At 42.8% G+C, this 19,493-nt stretch overlaps 1 protein-coding gene across 3 annotated transcripts in view; it reads right to left on the bottom strand.

The window, feature by feature from the left end:
• SLC15A4 (solute carrier family 15 member 4) overlaps positions 1–5,968 on the bottom strand; it is a 49,233-nt gene extending 43,265 nt beyond the window's left edge. For 2 of the 3 annotated variants that reach the window (XM_043529393.1, XM_043529394.1), the window contains exon 1: positions 5,270–5,968. In XM_043529393.1, the coding sequence (XP_043385328.1) occupies positions 5,270–5,869 (600 nt within the window). In that variant the 5' untranslated portion in view covers positions 5,870–5,968. The remainder of the gene's footprint in view (positions 1–5,269) is intronic. The other variant, XM_037878584.1, reaches the window with a different exon arrangement.
• Between the last annotated feature and the right edge of the window lie 13,525 nt (positions 5,969–19,493).

Raw genomic sequence — 19,493 nt, 5'->3', positions numbered from 1 at the left:
GCCTCTTCTGCAAGTGAGTTCATGAACAGCCCGTTTTCCACAGGATGAGCTGCTGCTGGACAGGTTTTCACCTATTTTGCTGAACCAGAAGGGCGTGCACTGAAGGTCTGAACATAGGATGGGAGCCAGGAACTCCCACTGCCTGATTTCCAGCCCCAGTTCTCCCAGAGTTGTGGATTCTTGGGCAAATCACTTAACTCACCTCCCCAGTTGTAAAATGGGATAGTACCTCTTTCACAATGTAGTGAGGCATAATTTATACAGAGCTGTAAAGCATCACACAGAGTCAAGTATTAAATGAGGGGTCAGTATAAGCGAGAAGCACTCACTGAAACACTAACAGGAAAGGCCTCCCAGACCATGTTTTCAAACATACAATATTTTAGTTAGATTTGATTATTGTCAGAGATGTATGTTTACATCTTTCATTGTGAAGAATTCCAAAGTGCTTCATCAACTAGATTTCCATCAGTCTACACATAGGAATCACTTAAATCAATTAAATTAAGCCACTGCTGGGGATGAACATCCTAGCTGTTTAACAGTGCACTGCAATACAATAAAACAGTTCAGGGTAGGAAGCAAATGCCTTAGCTCATTGCAACTATGACAAAATTTTAGGTAGGCGGAGTAGACAGACTGAAAGAGAAGAATCATCAGTTCTTTAATTTCCACATTAGATGAGGACTGCTGTTTTAAGTCTCATCTGTTAGACATTAACTATAGCAGAACAGCTGCCCTTAAAACTATGCTTGGATATTGGCTCAGCAATAAATTAGAGGGCAGATGGCCACTTGCTGAATCAGATCTTGCTGCACCAGTGTTTTCTTTAGAGATCCATCATCAAAGTATTGACCAGGCCAGACCCTGGCATCTTGAGATCCAGTGAGATAGGAGACCGAAGTAGCATGCCTGCAGATCCATATGAAAACGGTTGGAAGAATAGAATCAGCACTTCTCACGCAGACTTTATTGCTTTCTCCAGCATCTAGTTGTTTTGCTTTGTTAAATAAAGTAATGCCCCAGTTCTCTGTGGTTAGGACAGTCTTGAAGTAATCCCAGGCAAAATTCCTCATCTTGTGCCTTCTACAGGTAGACTGAAATAAACCAGTGAGCTCTCTCTCAAAACAACATTTATCTTAATGGGTTATGAAACTGCATGCTTCTTAATCAGACACAGTGACACTTTATGTTCACAAATATACAAAACTGCAGATCAGATGGTTATGCAGGAACTGAATTCTGCACAAACAGAATTCTTATTTGGTACCAACTAGCACAAGAATATAATGAAATCTGATCCCAGCATCAGCTGCTAATGACTCCTGGGTCCCTGACATTGTTCTTCTGCTTACTCATTCCTGAGTCATGATAGACAGCTCCACTTCCTCCTGTAGTCATTTACAAAAACAAGCAGAAAAATGTGTTTGTTTCCAAAATATTAACACTGTCAGTGTCCACTTACTAGCTGAATAAAGGGCTGTACAGAGGCTATATGGCACAAAGTATTTCCTAGCATTGATAAATAGGTGCTGCAGGTGGCAAAACACACCTCAGCAAGACAGGTGAGTGGCCACACAGGACACCAAGGACTAAATACTCAAAATTTTCCTCTTTGTCCCCAGCCTACAGAAGGAATGAGTGATGGAGGACAGTTCAGCAGTCAAATTCACCCCTACAAGATTCATGAAGCTGTTCTTACACATCTTTCCATTAGTTATTACTGTGAGAATACACTGATGAGATCTCAGAAAACAAATTTATCCAGTATCAGTTCAGCTCCATAATTTCAAACCTTTACAGTGAAATTTGGACAGTTTGCTGTTAGGCCTTCTCCCGTTTCATGATCACATCTGTATTTAACTTGCCTGTGCAGTTTGTTTGGTTTTGTTTTGTTTTTTAAACCCACTGTCAATTTTAGGGCATCATAGATTTGAACTCCATGCCTTAAATTTTTCAGTTAAAGACACGTTTACACTAGGAAAACATGTTTAAAAGTTTCCTACTATTGCTAACACTGCTTTAGCTGCATCAGTGTTACCATACTGCAAGACTTTTGCTAGACCACTATCTGCCATCAGACTTAACCACTACATGCCTGTCAGATTTTCTTAGTACAGAGGAACCAGCCCTTCTGATCACCAGTTTAAGCAGATCTTTTCCAAGAAAGTCTGATTGTCCTGGTGATTAAAACAATGGTGACAGATGACAATCCATCTATCGTACATCACTGCCAGCGCTGCATATACTGATGAAGCTGAACTAGCTTTAGCAAGAGTGAAAAAGCTTTAGAAAAAGTTTCCCAAATGCAGAAAGGGCCTAAATCATCAATCCCTACCCAGCAAAACAGGAAGTAACTGCAAAGTATGCACACTCAAATGGGGAACTGGAGAGTGTCATGTGAAATCACATGTTTATAAACACTATTCTGAGAACCATCAGTCTCAGGGTAATATATTGCATCATGTCAAACCATTTACAAAAACAAGTCTTGCAAAGTACTATTAAGTATTTACACACGGAACAAATATTTAATAATGAGCTTTTCACTCTAGCAGAGAAAGGTTAACACATTCCAATGGTTGGAAGTTGGGAATAAGACTGGAAAAAAGGCATAAATTGTTAACTGTGAGAGCCATTAACCACTCGAACAATTTACCAAGGGTCATGTTGGATTCTCCATCACACACAATTTTAAAATTAAGATTGGATGTTTTTCTAAAAGATATGATCTCTTAATTGTTTTAGGGAAGTTTATGGCCTGTATTATAAAAGACGTTAGACTAGACAATCACAATAGTCTCATCTGACCTTAGAATCCACGAAGCAGCAAAATTCGGTAGTTACATTTACGGCAATTGTGGGTGCTAAACTGACAGGCAAAAACTGTTCTGTACTAAACAGCCACTTGTAAAATATCTGTAAATACCTCTAAATGTGTACTTAACAGACAAACACTGATAATTATGCTCCTAACTTTGGAGGATACATTTTTGTGTCTTTAAATGATTTTTAAATTGTTTAGTATCATATTTTGTACGAGTCCTATTCTATTTTGAAGGTCTGCCACCCTTTCCACCCCCTAAAAACGAGTTTGGATCCTCCAGCTACCAAGCTAATACTGAAATAGTTAGAGTAATTTTTAAGGCCCATAATAAAATGTGTTTGCAAACAACATTTGGAAATCAACTTATGAGAACTAAAGCATAAAATACATGTCTAAATATTTCATCAGGTTACTATTTTCTCTCTTTAAAAAATTAAACTTGTTTGCAGACCTTGACAACAAAACCTTTACATTGCACAGTTGCCTCCAAACTTGATTCTAGTATCACATCAAAGACAGATTTTATTCCAAACAGTACATATCCATCTACCCTGCTTTTTGGGAAATTCCTAGGTAGGGAGAATCATCTAAAGAGCTCAAAACTACAGAACAAGTTAAATAGCATGTTGTAATATATGTAACAAATGATAACCTAGAAAAACAGAGATTGGGAAAGATCCACACCTTAACTGGAAAGTTACTCATGATTAAGCAGCAGAAGAGAAAATTTCCCTTGCTTCAGTCTACAGTACTAATAAATCACTGTGAAATACCTGCAAGACATAGATGTCTTTGATTTAAAAAAAAGTCTTTTCCCACTGGTGTTCAAAGGCAGCTACACTTTTAGTGAAGATAGTGTAAAAAAAAAAAAAAAAAAACAACTCTCTGTGTCTGTCATTATTCATCTGTTATATTTACCTTCATAAAGTGTTTTGGGGACAGACAAATTGAAAAATGCCTTACAAGATAAAGTCATATTGAAGCTACTTAACTTGATGGGCTCACAAGGGAGTTATACTAGCTTTGACACAACCCATACACTGGGAATGTTCAATTGTGGGCTATAAGAATGTTTACACAACACCCTTAATATTTACATAATACCTTTCATCCAGAAAAGTCCCAAAGAGCTTCCAATGCCAATGAAGGGCAGAGCCAAGCTACATACAGTAAACTGCACAACATTCCGATGGGGAGAAAGGAGGTATTTTTGGCACAGACATTGTGAAAAGCCCCTCTTCTTATGAAAAATTCTCTACTATCCACAGAGACCAGAACTCAATTGTCCAGTGAAGGAACCCAGGACAAGGAGTTAAGAAATCAGTTCTACTCTCTGCTAAGCCACTAACTAAAACTATTTACTTAGTCAAGACACATTCTCTTTACACCTGAGATTTACAATCCATGAAGTGGGAATAATATTGCTACTCTCTATAAAATAATTTTACATCTCTAATTGGAGTGCGCAATAGTAGTGCTTTGTATTAATATTACCTCCAGCCTAAGAGGGCTATACAAACAGTATGCCACATGCTATGCAAAGTTAGATTACGCCGTACTGTCTGTCAAATATTTCACATAAAAAGAAATGGAGTACTTGTGGCACCTTAGAGACTAACCAATTTATTTGAGCATAGGCATACAGCTCACTTCATCGGATGCATCTCACGAAAGCTTATGCTCAAATAAATTGGTTAGTCTCTAAGGTGCCACAAGTACTCCTTTTCTTTTTGCGAATACAGACTAACACGGCTGCTACTCTGAAATACTTCATGCAGTCATTTTGCTCTGCAGTGATGATCCAATGAATGATCCCTTACCCAAACTGAAGAGAATTACTGTGTTGACAGAAAATATATCTGCATGAAAGACACTGCTGTTAATAAATTTATTGTATTTACAGCAGCTCTTTCACCTGCCAGGCTCCAGCTGGGCACAATGTTAAACAAGCAACTGTCCGGGGATTATAGAGAGGGGACCCACACAATCCATCTGAAACACCCATAAAACTAATACAATTCCCCTATGCCAGATACTTCTGGACCTTGAAGAGGATAATACTGGCCTGGATGAACCCCACAACGCTGGGTCCCTTACCACATTTATACAAGAGTAATGCTGCTTGGAGATATGGAAAACCTGATCTGGATGGTCAAAAAATCAGCTGCATTGGCAAAGTTAGCCACCACAGCCACAAGCGCCACAAAGACCCTACAGTGGATTAACACAGTCGCTGTAACTTAAAAAGTGAAGTTCTTTGTGTCGTGCTCGGCAGAGGGACAGACTAGATGATCAAACGGTCCCGCTCCTAGCCTTGAAGTGTCTGACTCTGTAGGCGGGTTGCCCATTCCCCCAAACCTGGCTGAACCCAGGCCCAAAGGACCAGTCCCCTCCCCCGCGTATCCCACACCCGGGCGAGGCGGCGGCCGGGCGGTACCTCACCTGGTCGGCCCCGAAGGGCGTGATGTTGGCTTTGACGGAGCCCACGCTCAAGCCCACCAGGGCCAAGCCGGCGAAGACGGCGGCGGAGCAGCAGCGGGTGGCTCCCCCCTGGGAGCAGGGGGCGAGGGTGGCGTTGGCGGCCGCCGGGGAGGAGCAGTTCTCCCCGCAGGCCAGCGGCATCTCCCCGCAGAGGGCCTGGCGGGTGCCCGGGGCCGCCAGGGCCGGGAAGGCCAGCATGCCCAGCAGGTAGAGCGCCAGGCTCAGCAGGATGGTGCCGAACTTGCCCAGCAGGGCGTCGGCCAGCCAGCCGCCGAAGGGCGAGACCAGGTAGGTGATGCCCATGAAGATCAGCAGGGCCTGGCTGGCCTGGGCGCCCTCCCAGCCGTAGGGGGGCCCGTTGAGGAAAAGCACCAGGTTGGAGGTGATGCCGTAGAAGGCCACCCGCTCCAGCAGCTCGGCCAGCAGCACGGCGGCGCAGGCCAGGCGCCGGCCCTGGAAGGAGCTAGGGCCGCCGGGCGGACCCCGGCCCCGCCACCTGCCGCTGCCGCCCCCCAGCAGGGGGCTCCGCTCGCCGGGCTCGGCCCCGCGGCTCCCCTCCATGGGGCGGCCTGTGACAGGCGCCAACGCCGAGCCGCAGCCCCCACTGACCGCGCGCGCGCCCGCAGCCAACGCTCCCCCGGCAAAGAAACTTCTCCCCCCCCCGCCCCCTCCTCGGGTCTCTAGCTGAGGGCTCCAGCCCCGCCCGCTCGGCCCATGCTATGCGCGCTGATTGGCTGCTTCGGCTGTCACTCCGCCGTGGCGCTTCCGGGTTCCGCGCGCAGGTGTTGAGCGGGGGCTGCCCCTAGTCCGGTCCCGCCCAGGGGGTGGAGTGACGTGGCTGGGTGGGGCGTGGCTGAGCGCCTGGCTCACTGAGGGGAGTTACTGCAGGGAGCTTGTGAGCCCTGGGTGGCAGTGTTAAACATCTCCTTCCCTGGGTGGCCTGTCTGTGGGGTAAATTCAGACTGCAGGGGCTGCACAATGGTTACTTTCCACCCACCTGAGATGGTCCTGATGCTCTTGGGCCTGCATTGCCTTTAGAGGACCATGAACCGCTGTCTTGTGATTGTGTTTCTGCATATTATTCTACTGACCGGATATTATTTTTTATTACACACTCTAATTTTATTGTATTTATACAGTCCAACAGGTGTGCACAGCACTTTACTGAAAGAGGAAATGATAGATTCAGGACCTTACGTGGTAATTCGACACTCAACAAAACAAGGGATAACAACAAAGAATGGGACAAGGGGATGGAGGGCAGATGGTATAACAGGACAGGATCATGATTTTATGCACACTTTATGTCAAGCAAGTACGTTATAAGTTTCTTTGGAAATAAATTTTGGCCATAAACAATGAAATACCCTGCTGCCTTTCACTCATTTCCAGGAAAACCCACATAGTTTCTGGTTTCAGAGTAGCAGCCGTGTTAGTCTGTATTCGCAAAAAGAAAAGGAGTACTTGTGGCACCTTAGAGACTAACCAATTTATTTGAGCATAAGCTTTCGTGAGCTTTCGTGAGCAAAAGCTGTCCCATTGTTTATGTAATGTTTTTGCATCACACTGATATTATAAACTGATCAACTGACACCTTCAAAATGATTAATATTTATATTTAGCATTTGGTGGTGTTGTGTAAGCTGTGAAATATAAGTGATTAGGAAGCATAGTTTAGACTAGCCTTTTATTTTCTTCTTCCCACTGTATTTGAGTTTTACCATGTGTCACCAGATCATATGACACCTGAAGAAATTAAGGCCTTGACTTCAGTGGGACTACTCAGGCAGTAAAATTAACCATGCATGTCAGTTCCCCTTTTGCCACCTTCACTTATGCTAATTAGCAGTTGAAGTTAATGGGGCTAATTTTGTGAGTAAGTGCAACTTATCATGAATAAGGACATACAATGCTTCATTGGGACTAGTCACAAAGGCAAACACTATGCTCAGAAGTATGTGTTGTAGGATCAGGCCCTAACGTAAAATGTTTGCTCTGAACAAAATGGAAACAATATTGCACTCTTCCTGTTTTCAATAAAAAGGCAACCACACCCAGGCATCTGGTTACAAATCAAGATTTTATAATTGTCAGTAAAGGAGTGTAGTTAAGTGTTGCTAATTAAACAGCTGGTCCCAGAAAAAAAATGTACTTATCTTTAAAGAAGGGCCTTTGTAAATAACATACTGACCCCATGGAAGTGACTCATTAAATATATTTGCTCACTTTAATGTTTAAACTTAATGACAAAGTGCAGCAAAGTTCATACAGCCAACTGTGGATGAAGGATCTCATGTTTGTAAATTACTGTGGATGAAGGATATGTTTGTAAATTATGGTTGTGAAGTTACCAATAATTTAACAGGAACTGATTAACATTTTAGATTTGCATGACTTACCTAATTCTGTCTACTACTATGCACCTCGATGCAACTAGTGTGATTACATTGTCTAACGGTTTCTAATGGCATTGCCCAGAGACTATCAAGTAGATACCATTGCTTTGCATTAGGACACATTTTAATATACACATCCATCACATTCTAGTCCCTGCACAAATTATCTTAGCAGTAGTGAGGTGACATTTTATATTGGCCCATCCACCAACTGTTAAAAACATTTTGCAACACTGAAATAGTCATATTTAATATTAGAGATGCACATTATAAAAATGTTATTGTTTCTTCAGTACTAAGCAATAAGTAGTTATGACAGTCCTACTGAAATTCAAAAGCAGCTTTATCTACTGAAGGTATTGTCTATGAAATATAGTGGCTTCACCAGAGAGATTTTTCATTTTTCTCCAAAGAAGAACATTTCACATTTAAAACTCCTGCATAAGGATATGCCCAGGACGAATGTAGCACCCAGTGAGCTCTTATACCATTTGGTGTTGCATAAGAATAAAGCTTTTTCCATGGAAAATCAACATTTTATGAAGGATGTAAGCGTGAGTTTCTCAAAGCAGGGGAGACCTGTCTATGAAGGCTATGAAGACTTTCCAGGAAAGTTTAATCAACACCAGATAAATGGATGGAGGATTGTTTTTCCTTCCTTGCTTGCTTACTTTTGAATTAGGAGTAGGGTTTCCAACTGTCTAATCACACAAACCCAACCACCCTTGCCTGGCCACATCCGAGGCCCTGCCCTGCTCAGTCCATCCCCACTCCCTCCATCACTCACTCTCCCCCACCTTCACTCACTTTCACCAGGCTGGGGAGGCAGGGCGGACTCTGGGAGGGAATTTGGGTGCAGGAGGGGGCTCAAGGCTGGGGCAGGAGGTTGGGGTGCGGGCTCTGTGCTGGGGTCTAGGGGTTTGCAGTGTGGGAGGGGGCTCCAGGCTGAGCCTGGGGCAGGGGGTTGGGGTGTGAGAGAGGGTGCAAGCTCTGGGAGGGAGGAGTTTGTGTGCAGGAGGGGGCTCAGGGCTGGAGCAGGGGCTTGGGGTGCGGGGGGGGTGAGGGGTGCTGGCTCTGGGAGGGAGTTTGGGTGCAGGAGGGGGCTCAGGGCTGGGGCAGGGGGTTTGGGGTGCTGGCTCCGGGATGGGGCTCAGGGCTGGGGCAGAGGGTTGGGGTGCAGGAGGGGATGAGGGGTGCCGAGCTCTGGCCAGGCTGTGTTTACCTCGGGTGGCTCCTGGTCTGCGATGCAGTGGGGCTAAGGCAGGCTCCCTGCCTGCCCTGACCCCACGCCACTCCCAGAAGTGGCCGGCACATCCCTGCGGCCCTGGGGGGTCTGGGAGGGGGGCTCCACGCGCTGCCCCTGCCTGCAGTTCCTGGCCAATGGGAGCTGCGGAGTTGGCACTTGGGGCAGAGGCAGCATGCGGAGACCTCCTCCCACCCCGCCCAGGGACATGCCAACCGCTTCCGGGAGTGGCACGGGACCAGGGAGCCTGCCTTAGGCCCGCTGCGCCAATGGACTTTTAGTGGCCTAAAATCTCCCGGATTGGCTTCAGTAGCCTCCAGGAGATAGAGCCTGATTCTGGGAGACTCCCAGGAAACCGGGAGGGTTGGCATCCCTAATTTAGGAGTCACTCCCCAAAGAGTTAAGCAAACCCTTTGTCTGAATGCCACAAATACATTTTATATCAATATAGATATTTTAAAGACACAGCAATAATTAATGGTACCAGATTTCTAGATTGTTAGCTCTTTGAGGGAGGGTCTGGACAGCACCGTGCACTTTGTAAGCACTATAATAAATAATAATAATTAATTAATAATAAAATAAGTAGGCCCCCTTTGAATTTGTTTCTATTTACCTTCTCTGCCATTTTCCCCTCCTTCGTCACTCATCTTTATTTTGATCATTTTCTTGAGTCTGTCTCCAGTTTGAAGCCAGCATCTCTCTTTCAAAAATATTTTCCCACCACCTTCTTTTAAAAATGTTTCTGTCATGGGGAACAGGCACCAATTAACCAATGTGCACTTGCACAGGCCCTCATCTCAGGGGAGGCCCCAGCCAGCGGAAGAAACAAATTGAGTGGCGCTGCAACCCCGTGCACCAGGATACAATGTCAGTCCCTCAAATTTGGCCTGGCTTCCTGTCCATCATGATGGAGGAGGTGCCGGTCCAAACCTGAGTGAGTGGCATTGCAACCTGGTGCTTGGCCCGCCACTTCTACCACAACCATTGAACCATCAGAAGGCTCAACGCATTAAGAACCTCTGTTCTTGGGCACAGGAGGGGGGCAGCACACTGAAGTTTTGCCTAGTGCACCCATTGTCTTGTATATCACGTGTTCTATCTAGTTTAAGGAAGGTGGGGGTGGGAGGCAATTTCAATAGTGCACAGGGTCCTAAAATTCTTTAATCTGGGCCTGATGGGGAATCCAAATCTTTTAATGTAGATCAAGGTCCTGACAGAAAAAGCCTGGAAGAACTGTGCTCACATAAGTGCTTGTCTTTTAAGAAAAAGGCCCCAGAGCAGGAACTGAAATATCTGTTAATTGACAGTGATAAGGAAGAAGACCCAGCAAAAATGCTTGTGGTAAGAAACCGGCAGCAGTTTGAACATGAACAAAGAGTGTCATATATTTGATTGCAGGAACTAGAAGCTAAGGCAAAAGTGGACAGACTTAAGCTCCAACTCAAAAGAATAAAGGAACAACAGGAACTGTATCATCCTGGAGAGCAAGCTCCTCTCAACAACAAAGATGGGGATAGAATCTATCCAGTGTATAACAATGTTGGTATGTTGTTTGACTCTAAGCAGTTTTCTGTATGTAACCTTTTGCTATGACCAGAAAGAGGGTAACCAAATATACCCCAACACTGCCACCCTTTATGTAAATGCTTTTACTGTGAGCTCAGGTAAAGGTACCCGGTAACTTGTGCAGAGAATGTAAAAGTCAATGGTAAAAGCTGTTTAGGACAAATTACAGCTTCTAACATCACCCTTGTCAAAGAGGAAGATTACTTACCAGATCAGAGTGTAAATATTGTAATCCTCTATGAGTTTACTGTAAGTGTGCCTTTAGCCAGAATCCATCTTGAATGGGATGGTGTTAAACATGAAGTTATAGCTGGTGTAAGGAATTTATTGCCTATGGATCTTTTGACTGGGGATGATATTAAGGCTTTGTTCAGTCAAGTTGATAACATAAACCAGTCACAGGAAAGAAATAATCCTAAATCTGTATCTATTGGGGGCAAGGATTTGCCTATGGAGGGTTTCTCCAAATGTTTGTCTGAGAAAGATAGCTCTTTATCTGTACAAAAAGGCAGTGCATATGTGGAAGAAATTTCTGAGTGTCTGTCTGGTGTCTCAGAAGTGAATCTGGCATTAGATAAGGCTCAGGGAAATGTTTCTCTAGAGCAGATTAAAGTTGATGGTCAGGTTAAAGCCCTAACTGAGGAAGGAAAGGTGAGTGATGGATTGTTGGCTAGTGAAGTTTGTAAAAGTAAGCCTGACCCAGGTAAATGTGATGTGCTTAAAGTAGCTCAGTGTAATGAGACACTATTTGTGGAGAATAGCAGTTTATCTATTGGGAGTGGCAACTTGCCTGGTAAGGAAGCTGTCCCACTTTCCAAATATGTGCCTGAAATCAGCCCTGGGTGCTGGGACAAAGGAAAGGATATCTCCAATTGTTTGTCTGTTAAGAGTACCAGTGTGTCTGCTGCAAAAGACTGTGTCTCTAGTTCTTTGTTTGTGGAGCAGACAGAAAGTGCTTCTCAGTTTATGCTACTTGAGAATTTGTCAGTTGTCCCAGAGCTGGTTTTGGATATAACTAAAGCCCAGGAAGGAAGTGGTCCTAAATTTGTATCTGCTAGGAATAATGACATCGTAACTGGGTTGCATCCGGTTAATGTCATAAATAAATCCCAGCAACCAAGTGATTCTGGTGCTTCTATTTTGCCTGTTGCTAGTGTGTTGCTGGGTAAAGATATGGCAACCTTGTCTGATCAGGGTGGTATCATAGACAGGGCACAAGGAAAGCATAGAAGTGATTTGACTATGTTACCCACTGACAGTGTGGAAACTTGGAACAAGGAAGACAATGCTTCTAATCTTTTGACTATGAAGTCTAGCAGGTTACCTGAAAGAGGGTTGTGTAAAAATCCTCCTGATGGGCCAGAGGTTATTCTGGATGTAAGTGAAACTCAGAAAGAGTTGGGAGGTTGTCTGTTGTGCCAAAAAGCTCAGAAGTAATCTGTTGCAGTGCATGATATTGCAGAAGGAAAGGAATTTCTGGGTGAAGTCTTTGAAGTCTGTAACAAGTCAATAGCTGAACCTAGTAGGGGTGAAAAGGAATTGTTTCCATTGACTCTTAATGGGCCATTGTTAATAGTAAACAGTCTCTCTTCTGAGGGTATGTCTATACTACCCGCCAGATTGGTGGGCAGCGATCTATCCAGTGGGGGGGTCGATTTATCGCATCTAGTCTAGATGCGATAAATCGACCACCAAGCGCTCTCCCGTCGACTCCTGTACTCCAGCGCCATGAGAGGCGCAGGCAGAGTCGACAGGGGAGCATCAGCAGTCGACTCACCATAGTGAAGACACCGTGGTGAGTAGGTCTAAGTACATCGACTTCAGCTATGTTATTTACATAGCTGAGGTTGCGTAATTTAGATCAATCCCCCCCCTCCCAGTGTAGACCAGGCCAGAGGAAAGTGGGTTGGTGCCTAATGGCCAAAGTCTTTCAAATGTGTATGAATCCACTGGCCTTGCTTCAGAAAGACCCAGTGTGGATAGCTTTGAGGAGATTTCAGATGGAATAAAAATTGTTAGGGAGTTTAAAGAGCCCCATAAGCTTGACCAGCTGTCGGGGAGACAATGGTGTTGGGACAGGAATGTCTCCATGCTGATTCGTTGAGTAAGCAGTCTGTGACTCAGGTACTAAGGAAAGATCAGGTTACTGGTTTTTCAGAGCAGAACAGCCTTATGACTGAACCCACAAGGATGCAGAGGAGAGCAGGCAAACTTTCATCTCTAGATATTTTGGATATGTCTTGTAGTCTCTTAGTGGACTTCCATACGGAAGCAGAGGTTGGTAAAGGAAGGACAAAAGAACCTTGAGTCTAACATTCTAGTAAAAATGGATGGTGTCTCTTTAAGATAGAGTCCAGCCTTGGAATTGGTAACAGTTAAGGATCTGAAAACTAGTAAAGAAGCTAGTGTTAATGCAAATTACCTAACTGACTGGGGGAGAAAAACTTGCCTCATTCATCTCTAAAATACCAAAACCCCAAGGAAGTAGTTAAACTGAAATCCTGTGTTAAGGAAAACCGTAAAGTAAAAGAAAAAGCTACAAAGGTTCAAAAGGAATAGGGAACAAGCTAACCTAAAGAATGATTTGTCTAAACAAAACGCTTGGCATGACAAAAATGATTGTGATAGACCTGATGTTAATATTATTGGTAATAATTGTAACTAACTTGTTGCCGATACCAAAAACTGTAAAAATGTACAATGTGCCTAATTTTTTGAAAAAAACCCTTGAATGTGTTAAAAGTGGTGCATAATAGAAACCCTTATGATTATGCTGTTTGGTTCAATAAGAACACTGGTTTCACAGCTAATGCCTATACACAGTTCTAAAACTTTCCACAGCAGAAAAACCACTACAAACTTAAACTGCTGTGCAAAAGGGGAAACTGAGGTACAACTCCTCACAGCCTTCGTGGCTGAATGCCAAAGTAAGTGCTTAATGAAGAACATTAATAGCTATGTTAAGTCAACACATAGACCAAACCCTGGAATCACTAAAGTGTTTCACAAAGTATGGACTAAGTTTCTAACTTGGGCCAAAGCGTGCATCAATAATTTGGCCTTACTAAGAATTCAATGTAAACACAGCTCATATCAATATTGGAAGGTCCTTAAGGTGTATCCAGGAGCTCTATTTGCTCCCTTCTGCACCAATCTTGCGTTGGGGGATGTGACGTTGTCTAATTAAAATATAACCATGCAAATCATTATAGCTACCCTGCTATATAATTGCAGCAAATCTTATACAAAATATAACTCATGGCCAGAGAGCATTAAACAGCTTGCAGACTGAATGATCCAAAGCCAACCTTTAAAGACATGTTAGAAATGTTAATTAGGGCCATTGCATGCTAAATAGGCTAGAACTTTGAAATGCAAACCTATGTTGTTAGAAGTTAGAGGTAATATTAATTGTATGTATCTTAGATGCTATCTGTGTAATCGGACAATTCCGCTCTGTCGCTATATTAATTCAGAGATCAAAAGGGAATATTAACATTTAGATGAATCTTTGGTGAAGTACTGTCATTGTCTATATGTCTCTTTGAAGTTTGTAAGAGACTGCCTAATGGATACATTGCCATATGTTAATTTGTGTAACTAATTACTGGTGGTGTTTAGAAAGCAGGTTACATCAAAAGCCTATTATTTACCCAGGACTGTGTGGTCAAGTGGATGCTAGAAAACTGTGTAAAGGACCATTGGGTCCTGATTCTGTCATCTCAGATCTGCTTAAGCTTCATCAGGGGAAGTTTGAGTCACAAGACTGAGGTCCCCAGTTACGCTGGTACGCCCTGAATATGATATTTGGACACTGGACTATAACGTATTAATTGAATTCTAAAGGAACTCTTTGCAACTACAAAGCTCACCATCTCTGCTATGAATCTGAACCTCAATGGACTGAACTCATATCTGTATGTATATTGATCTTTTAACCATACTCTCTCTCTTGTTTTTTAATAAATTTTAGATTAGTTAATAAGAATTGGCTGTAGCGTGCATTTGGGTAAGATCTGAAATATTCAATAACCTGGGAGGTAATGTGTCCGATCCTTTGGGATTGGTAGAATCTTTTCTTTTATATGATGAAATAAGATTTTCAGAAATCATCATATTTAACTTAGGTACCTGGATGGAGGCCAGAGGCTGGATCACTTTAAGGGAACTGTGTTGTTTGGACTTCTGAGTAACCAGTAAGGTAATAAAGAAGTTGTTTTATGCTGGCTTGGTAAATCTAAGTATTGGAATACCCATCAGATCATATACATCTGAGAGTAGTATGGGCCTCAAGGGTCAAATCTTTTGAGGTGCAAAGCTCCTCCTGAAGTAAAAAAATAAAAAGCTGGTAAGATCCTGGCCCTATTCAAGTGCATGACAAAATTTTCATTGGCTTCAATAGGGCCAGGATTTCACCCTAAATCTTAGCAACACTTTCTATAATGGGTGAATGATTTCAATTTGATTATTTGACATGAAAGAGAGTTGAGGGTTTTCAGCATGCTGCAGGATTGAGCCCACGGACCTCAGAATGTTGAGGTTAATGCAAAGAAATTTGCGAGCAAAGCACAGGCACACCTGTACAAAATGCTTATAACTTCCCTGAATATACTCCATTGATTGGTCTTCATCACCCTGGAAATCTTAATTCTTGAAAATCTAGGGTCCATGTGGGCTATTTTACGATCTATTCAGGAACACTGTATTTTGAAAGCATTCAAGATTCCATCTCTCTGACTTGGACTTTATTTCCCATGTAAGGATTTCTACATTCTAAGAAACAAGGAATTTACTTTTCCTCCACGTATGACAAATTTGTTGAAGATGAATATTCAGATTTAAATCAAATAAAGCTTCTCCAAAACAGTGCTTAGAAAGCCTTCGTTCTTGAGAGGTATAATAATTTTGGCCAGGATTTCTAAGGGCTTGCTTACACTACCTGCTTGTGTCAATGTAACTTATGTTACTCAGGGGTGTGAAAAAACCACCCCTCTGAGCGATGTAAGTTACATCAACTTAAAGCAGTGTCTACTCCGCATTATTTCAGCGGTAGACACTCTCCTGCTGACATAGCTTCCGCCTCATTGAGGTGGAGTAATTACGTCGATGGGAGAGTGCTCTCCCATCGATGTAGTGCCTCTTCACCAGACACGCTACATTGGCGCCACTGCAGCACAGTAGTGAAGACAAATCCTAAGTCTTTGTCCTAATATTCCTCCCCTAAGGTTCAGAAATTTATTCTGCGGAAAATATTTCTGAAAGAAAGGTGCAGTTTTTACACTTGTGATGGGCTCAAACCAAAATCCCACATCCGAATGCTCTTAATGTTGGGAAAGTTTGGATCTACTAATTTTTTTATTTGGTTTTCGTCTTGATAGATAACACATTCACTCACATTCAATTACTATATCAAAAAATGCAAACACATACAACAGAAATATTATTCCAGAGCACAGTTAGATATGTATTTATGTGGGCTGTTGTTTGACAGATGATTGGTTTCTTTGCACATGCAAAACAGAACAATGGAAAAAAAAGTTAATAAAAGGAAAATATGTAGCCTTTATAAATCACCCCTTGGTTTGATGAACTATTCCTAATGGGCCATTTCTTTGTTAATATGTGCCAATTTGCCACATCACACTCATTTGGAGGGAGCCTGAATTTTAATCTCCCCAATTCACATTGTGCAGTCCTGTTTAAGTGTATGCATGTGAGCATATATAGTTAGTGTGGGTATGCCAATTTGTGCTAGGCTTAAATAAAAATCCCAGATCTGAATGCTTCTAATAATGGGAAAGTTTTGGCTCCAGTAATGTGTATGCAGTAAGGATGGGTGTGTGTCTGTCAGCTGTGTGCATATGTGAGGAAGAAAGCATATGTTTCTCTCTCAGGTTCTAATTCTAATCTCACTAAGGACAGAAACGCTTTACTGGTAGATCAGGTAAGGGGTGTGACTTTTTTTAAAACCAACATAATTATACCAGTAAAAGCCCTAGCACTTATATCAGTATAAAGGTAACTTAGGTCAGGTCTATATTGCAAACTTTTGCTGGCATATGTATGTCAGTCAGGGGTGTGATGAGGTTTGAGTTGTGACCCACATAGCTGTGCTAGCAAAAGTCCTTAGTGTAAATACAGTTTCACTCAAGGGGGCTGGAATAAGCTATGCCACTTTTGCCATTAGAAACTGAATCCATATAAGGAGTACTTTACCAATATGTAAAAAGAAAAGGAGTACTTGTGGCACCTTAGAGACTAACCAGTTTATTTGAGCATGAGCTTTCGTGAGCTACGAAAGCTCATGCTCAAATAAACTGGTTAGTCTCTAAGGTGCCACAAGTACTCCTTTTCTTTTTACGAATACAGACTAACATGGCTGTTACTCTGAAACCTTTACCAATATGGTATGCCCATATATCTATACCTGCAAAGCCTTCCAAGTGTGGTGTACCTATACTGGTACAGAATTCCTTTGTGTGTAACACTCCCCTCCCCCTTATACTAATATAGCTGGGTCCAAACTAGGGCAGATTGTACCACTTTGACTATGCTGACATAGTTAAAAGGTACAACTTTCTAGTGTGGCCAGGGCCTTTGAGTGGTGTCAATCAGGAGTAACTCAATTCAAGTCACCAGTGTAAAAGTGGTGCAAGTGAAGAGAAAGTCTGGCTTTGTGAGACCCGAATCTGCAGGGGGGAGTCTCCCTCTCTCTGACTTTACTGGTGTTAGGGTTCCCTCCCCACTCTGAACTCTGGGGTACAGATGTGGGGACCTGCATGAAAGACCCCCTAAGATTATTTCTACCAGCTTAGGTTAAAAATTTCCCCAAGGCACAAATTCTTCCCTGTCCTTGGATGAGTACTGCTGCCACCACTAAGTGAGTTAGACAAAGATTCAGGAAAAGAACCACTCGGAGTACCTGTTTCCCCCAAATATTCCCCCAAGCCCCTTCACCCCCTTTCCTGGGGAGGCTTGAGAATAATCTACCAACCAGATAGGTAAACAAGGTGAGCACAGACCAGATCCTTGGGTTTTTAGGACACTAAAAACCAATCAGATTCTTAAAAAACAGAACTTTATTATAAAGGGAAAAAAAAGTAAAAGAAACACCTCTGTAAAATCAGGATGGCAGGTAATTTTACAGGGTAATAAGATTTAAAACATAGAGGATTCCCCTCTAAGCAAAACTTCAAAGTTACAAAAAACAGGGATAAACCTCCTTCTTAGCACAAGGAAAATTCACAAGCTAAAACAAAAGATACTCTAACGCATTTCTTTTCTATTACTTACTATTTCTGTAAATTTAGATGTATCATTCAGTAGGAGCTGGATTACTTGCTTGGTCTCTTTCTTTGTCCCCGGAGAGAGCAAAAACAAAACAAATCCCAAAACAAAAACCTTCACCCCACAGATTTGAAAGTATCTTCTCCCCTTATTGATCCTTTTAGTCAGGTGCCAACCAGGTTAATAAATAAATTTGTTAGTCTCTAAGGTGCCACAAGTACTCCTTTTCTTTTTGCGAACCAGGTTATCTGAGCTTCTTAACCCTTTACCGGTAAAGGAGGGATTTTATGCTACCTTTAGCTGTACTGACATATTTCAGAGTAGCAGTCGTGTTAGTCTGTATCCGCAAAAAGAACAGGAGTACTTGTGGCACCTTAGAGACTAATAAATTTATTTGAACATAAGCTTTCGTGGGCTACAGCCCACTTCATCGGATGCATAGAATGGAACATATACTAAGAAGATATATATATATATATATATATATATACACACACATACAGAGAAGGTGGAAGTTGCCATACAAACTGTAAGAGGCTAATTAATTGAGATGAGCTATTATCAGCAGGAGAAAAAAACTTTTGTAGTGATAATCAAGATGGCCCATTTAGACAGTTGACAAGAAGGTGTGAGGATACTTGACAAGAAGGTGTGCGGATACTTAACATGGAGAAATAGATTCAGTATGTGTAATGACCCAACCACTCCCAGTCTCTATTCAAACCCAAGTTAATGGTATCTAGTTTGCATATTAATTCAAGCTCAGCAGTTTCTCTCTGGAGTCTGTTTTTGAAGCTTTTCTGTTGCAAAATTGCCACCCTTAAGTTTTTTACTGAGTGGCCAGAGAGGTTGAAGTGTTCTCCTACCGGTTTTTGAATGTTATGATTCCTGATGTCAGATTTGTGTCCATTTATTCTTTTGCGTAGAGCTGTCCGGTTTGGCCAATGTACATGGCAGAGGGGCATCGGTGGCACATGATGGCATAGATCACATTGGTCGATGTGCAGGTGAATAAGCCCCTGATGGTGTGGCTAATGTGACTTAAGGGTGGCAATTTTGCAACAGAAAAGCTTCAGAAACAGCTTCCAATGAGAAACTGCTCAACTTGAATTAATATGCAAACTAGATACCATTAACCTGGGTTGGAATATAGACTGGGAGTGGCTGGGTCATTATATTGAATCTAGAAAAGGAGTACTTGTGGCACCTTAGAGACTAACCAATTTATTTGAGCATGAGCTTTCCTGAGCTACAGCTCACTTCATCGGATGCTCACGAAAGCTCATGCTCAAATAAATTGGTTAGTCTCTAAGGTGCCACAAGTCCTCCTTTTCTTTTTGCGAATACAGACTAACACGGCTGTTACTCTGAAACCTGTCTGTATGTATATATGTCTTCTTACTAGATGCATCCGATGAAGTCGGCTGTAGCCCACGAAAGCTTATGCTCTAATAAATGTGTTAGTCTCAAAGGTGCCACAAGTCCTCCTTAGCTGTATGTTTATGACCACTGGCCGGAGAGGCTAGAGCGGTGTTGGGAAGCTTACAGAGGAGTCAGCCCCCCTCAGGTCTCTCTCTCTCTCCCTCGGGGGGCGGTGGGGGATCCACCCAGAACAGGGCCTGGCCCCACAGTTAGGGCTGGAGGCCCCGCGGGCATTGTCCCTGGTGCCCAGGGCGCGGGGGTGGCTAGG

Source organism: Chelonia mydas, chromosome 15 (genome assembly GCF_015237465.2).
Source record: "Chelonia mydas isolate rCheMyd1 chromosome 15, rCheMyd1.pri.v2, whole genome shotgun sequence".
Lineage (NCBI taxonomy): Eukaryota > Metazoa > Chordata > Testudines > Cheloniidae > Chelonia > Chelonia mydas.
Note: the sequence above shows the minus strand (reverse complement) of the source record. Positions and strands in the feature narration are given on the sequence as shown.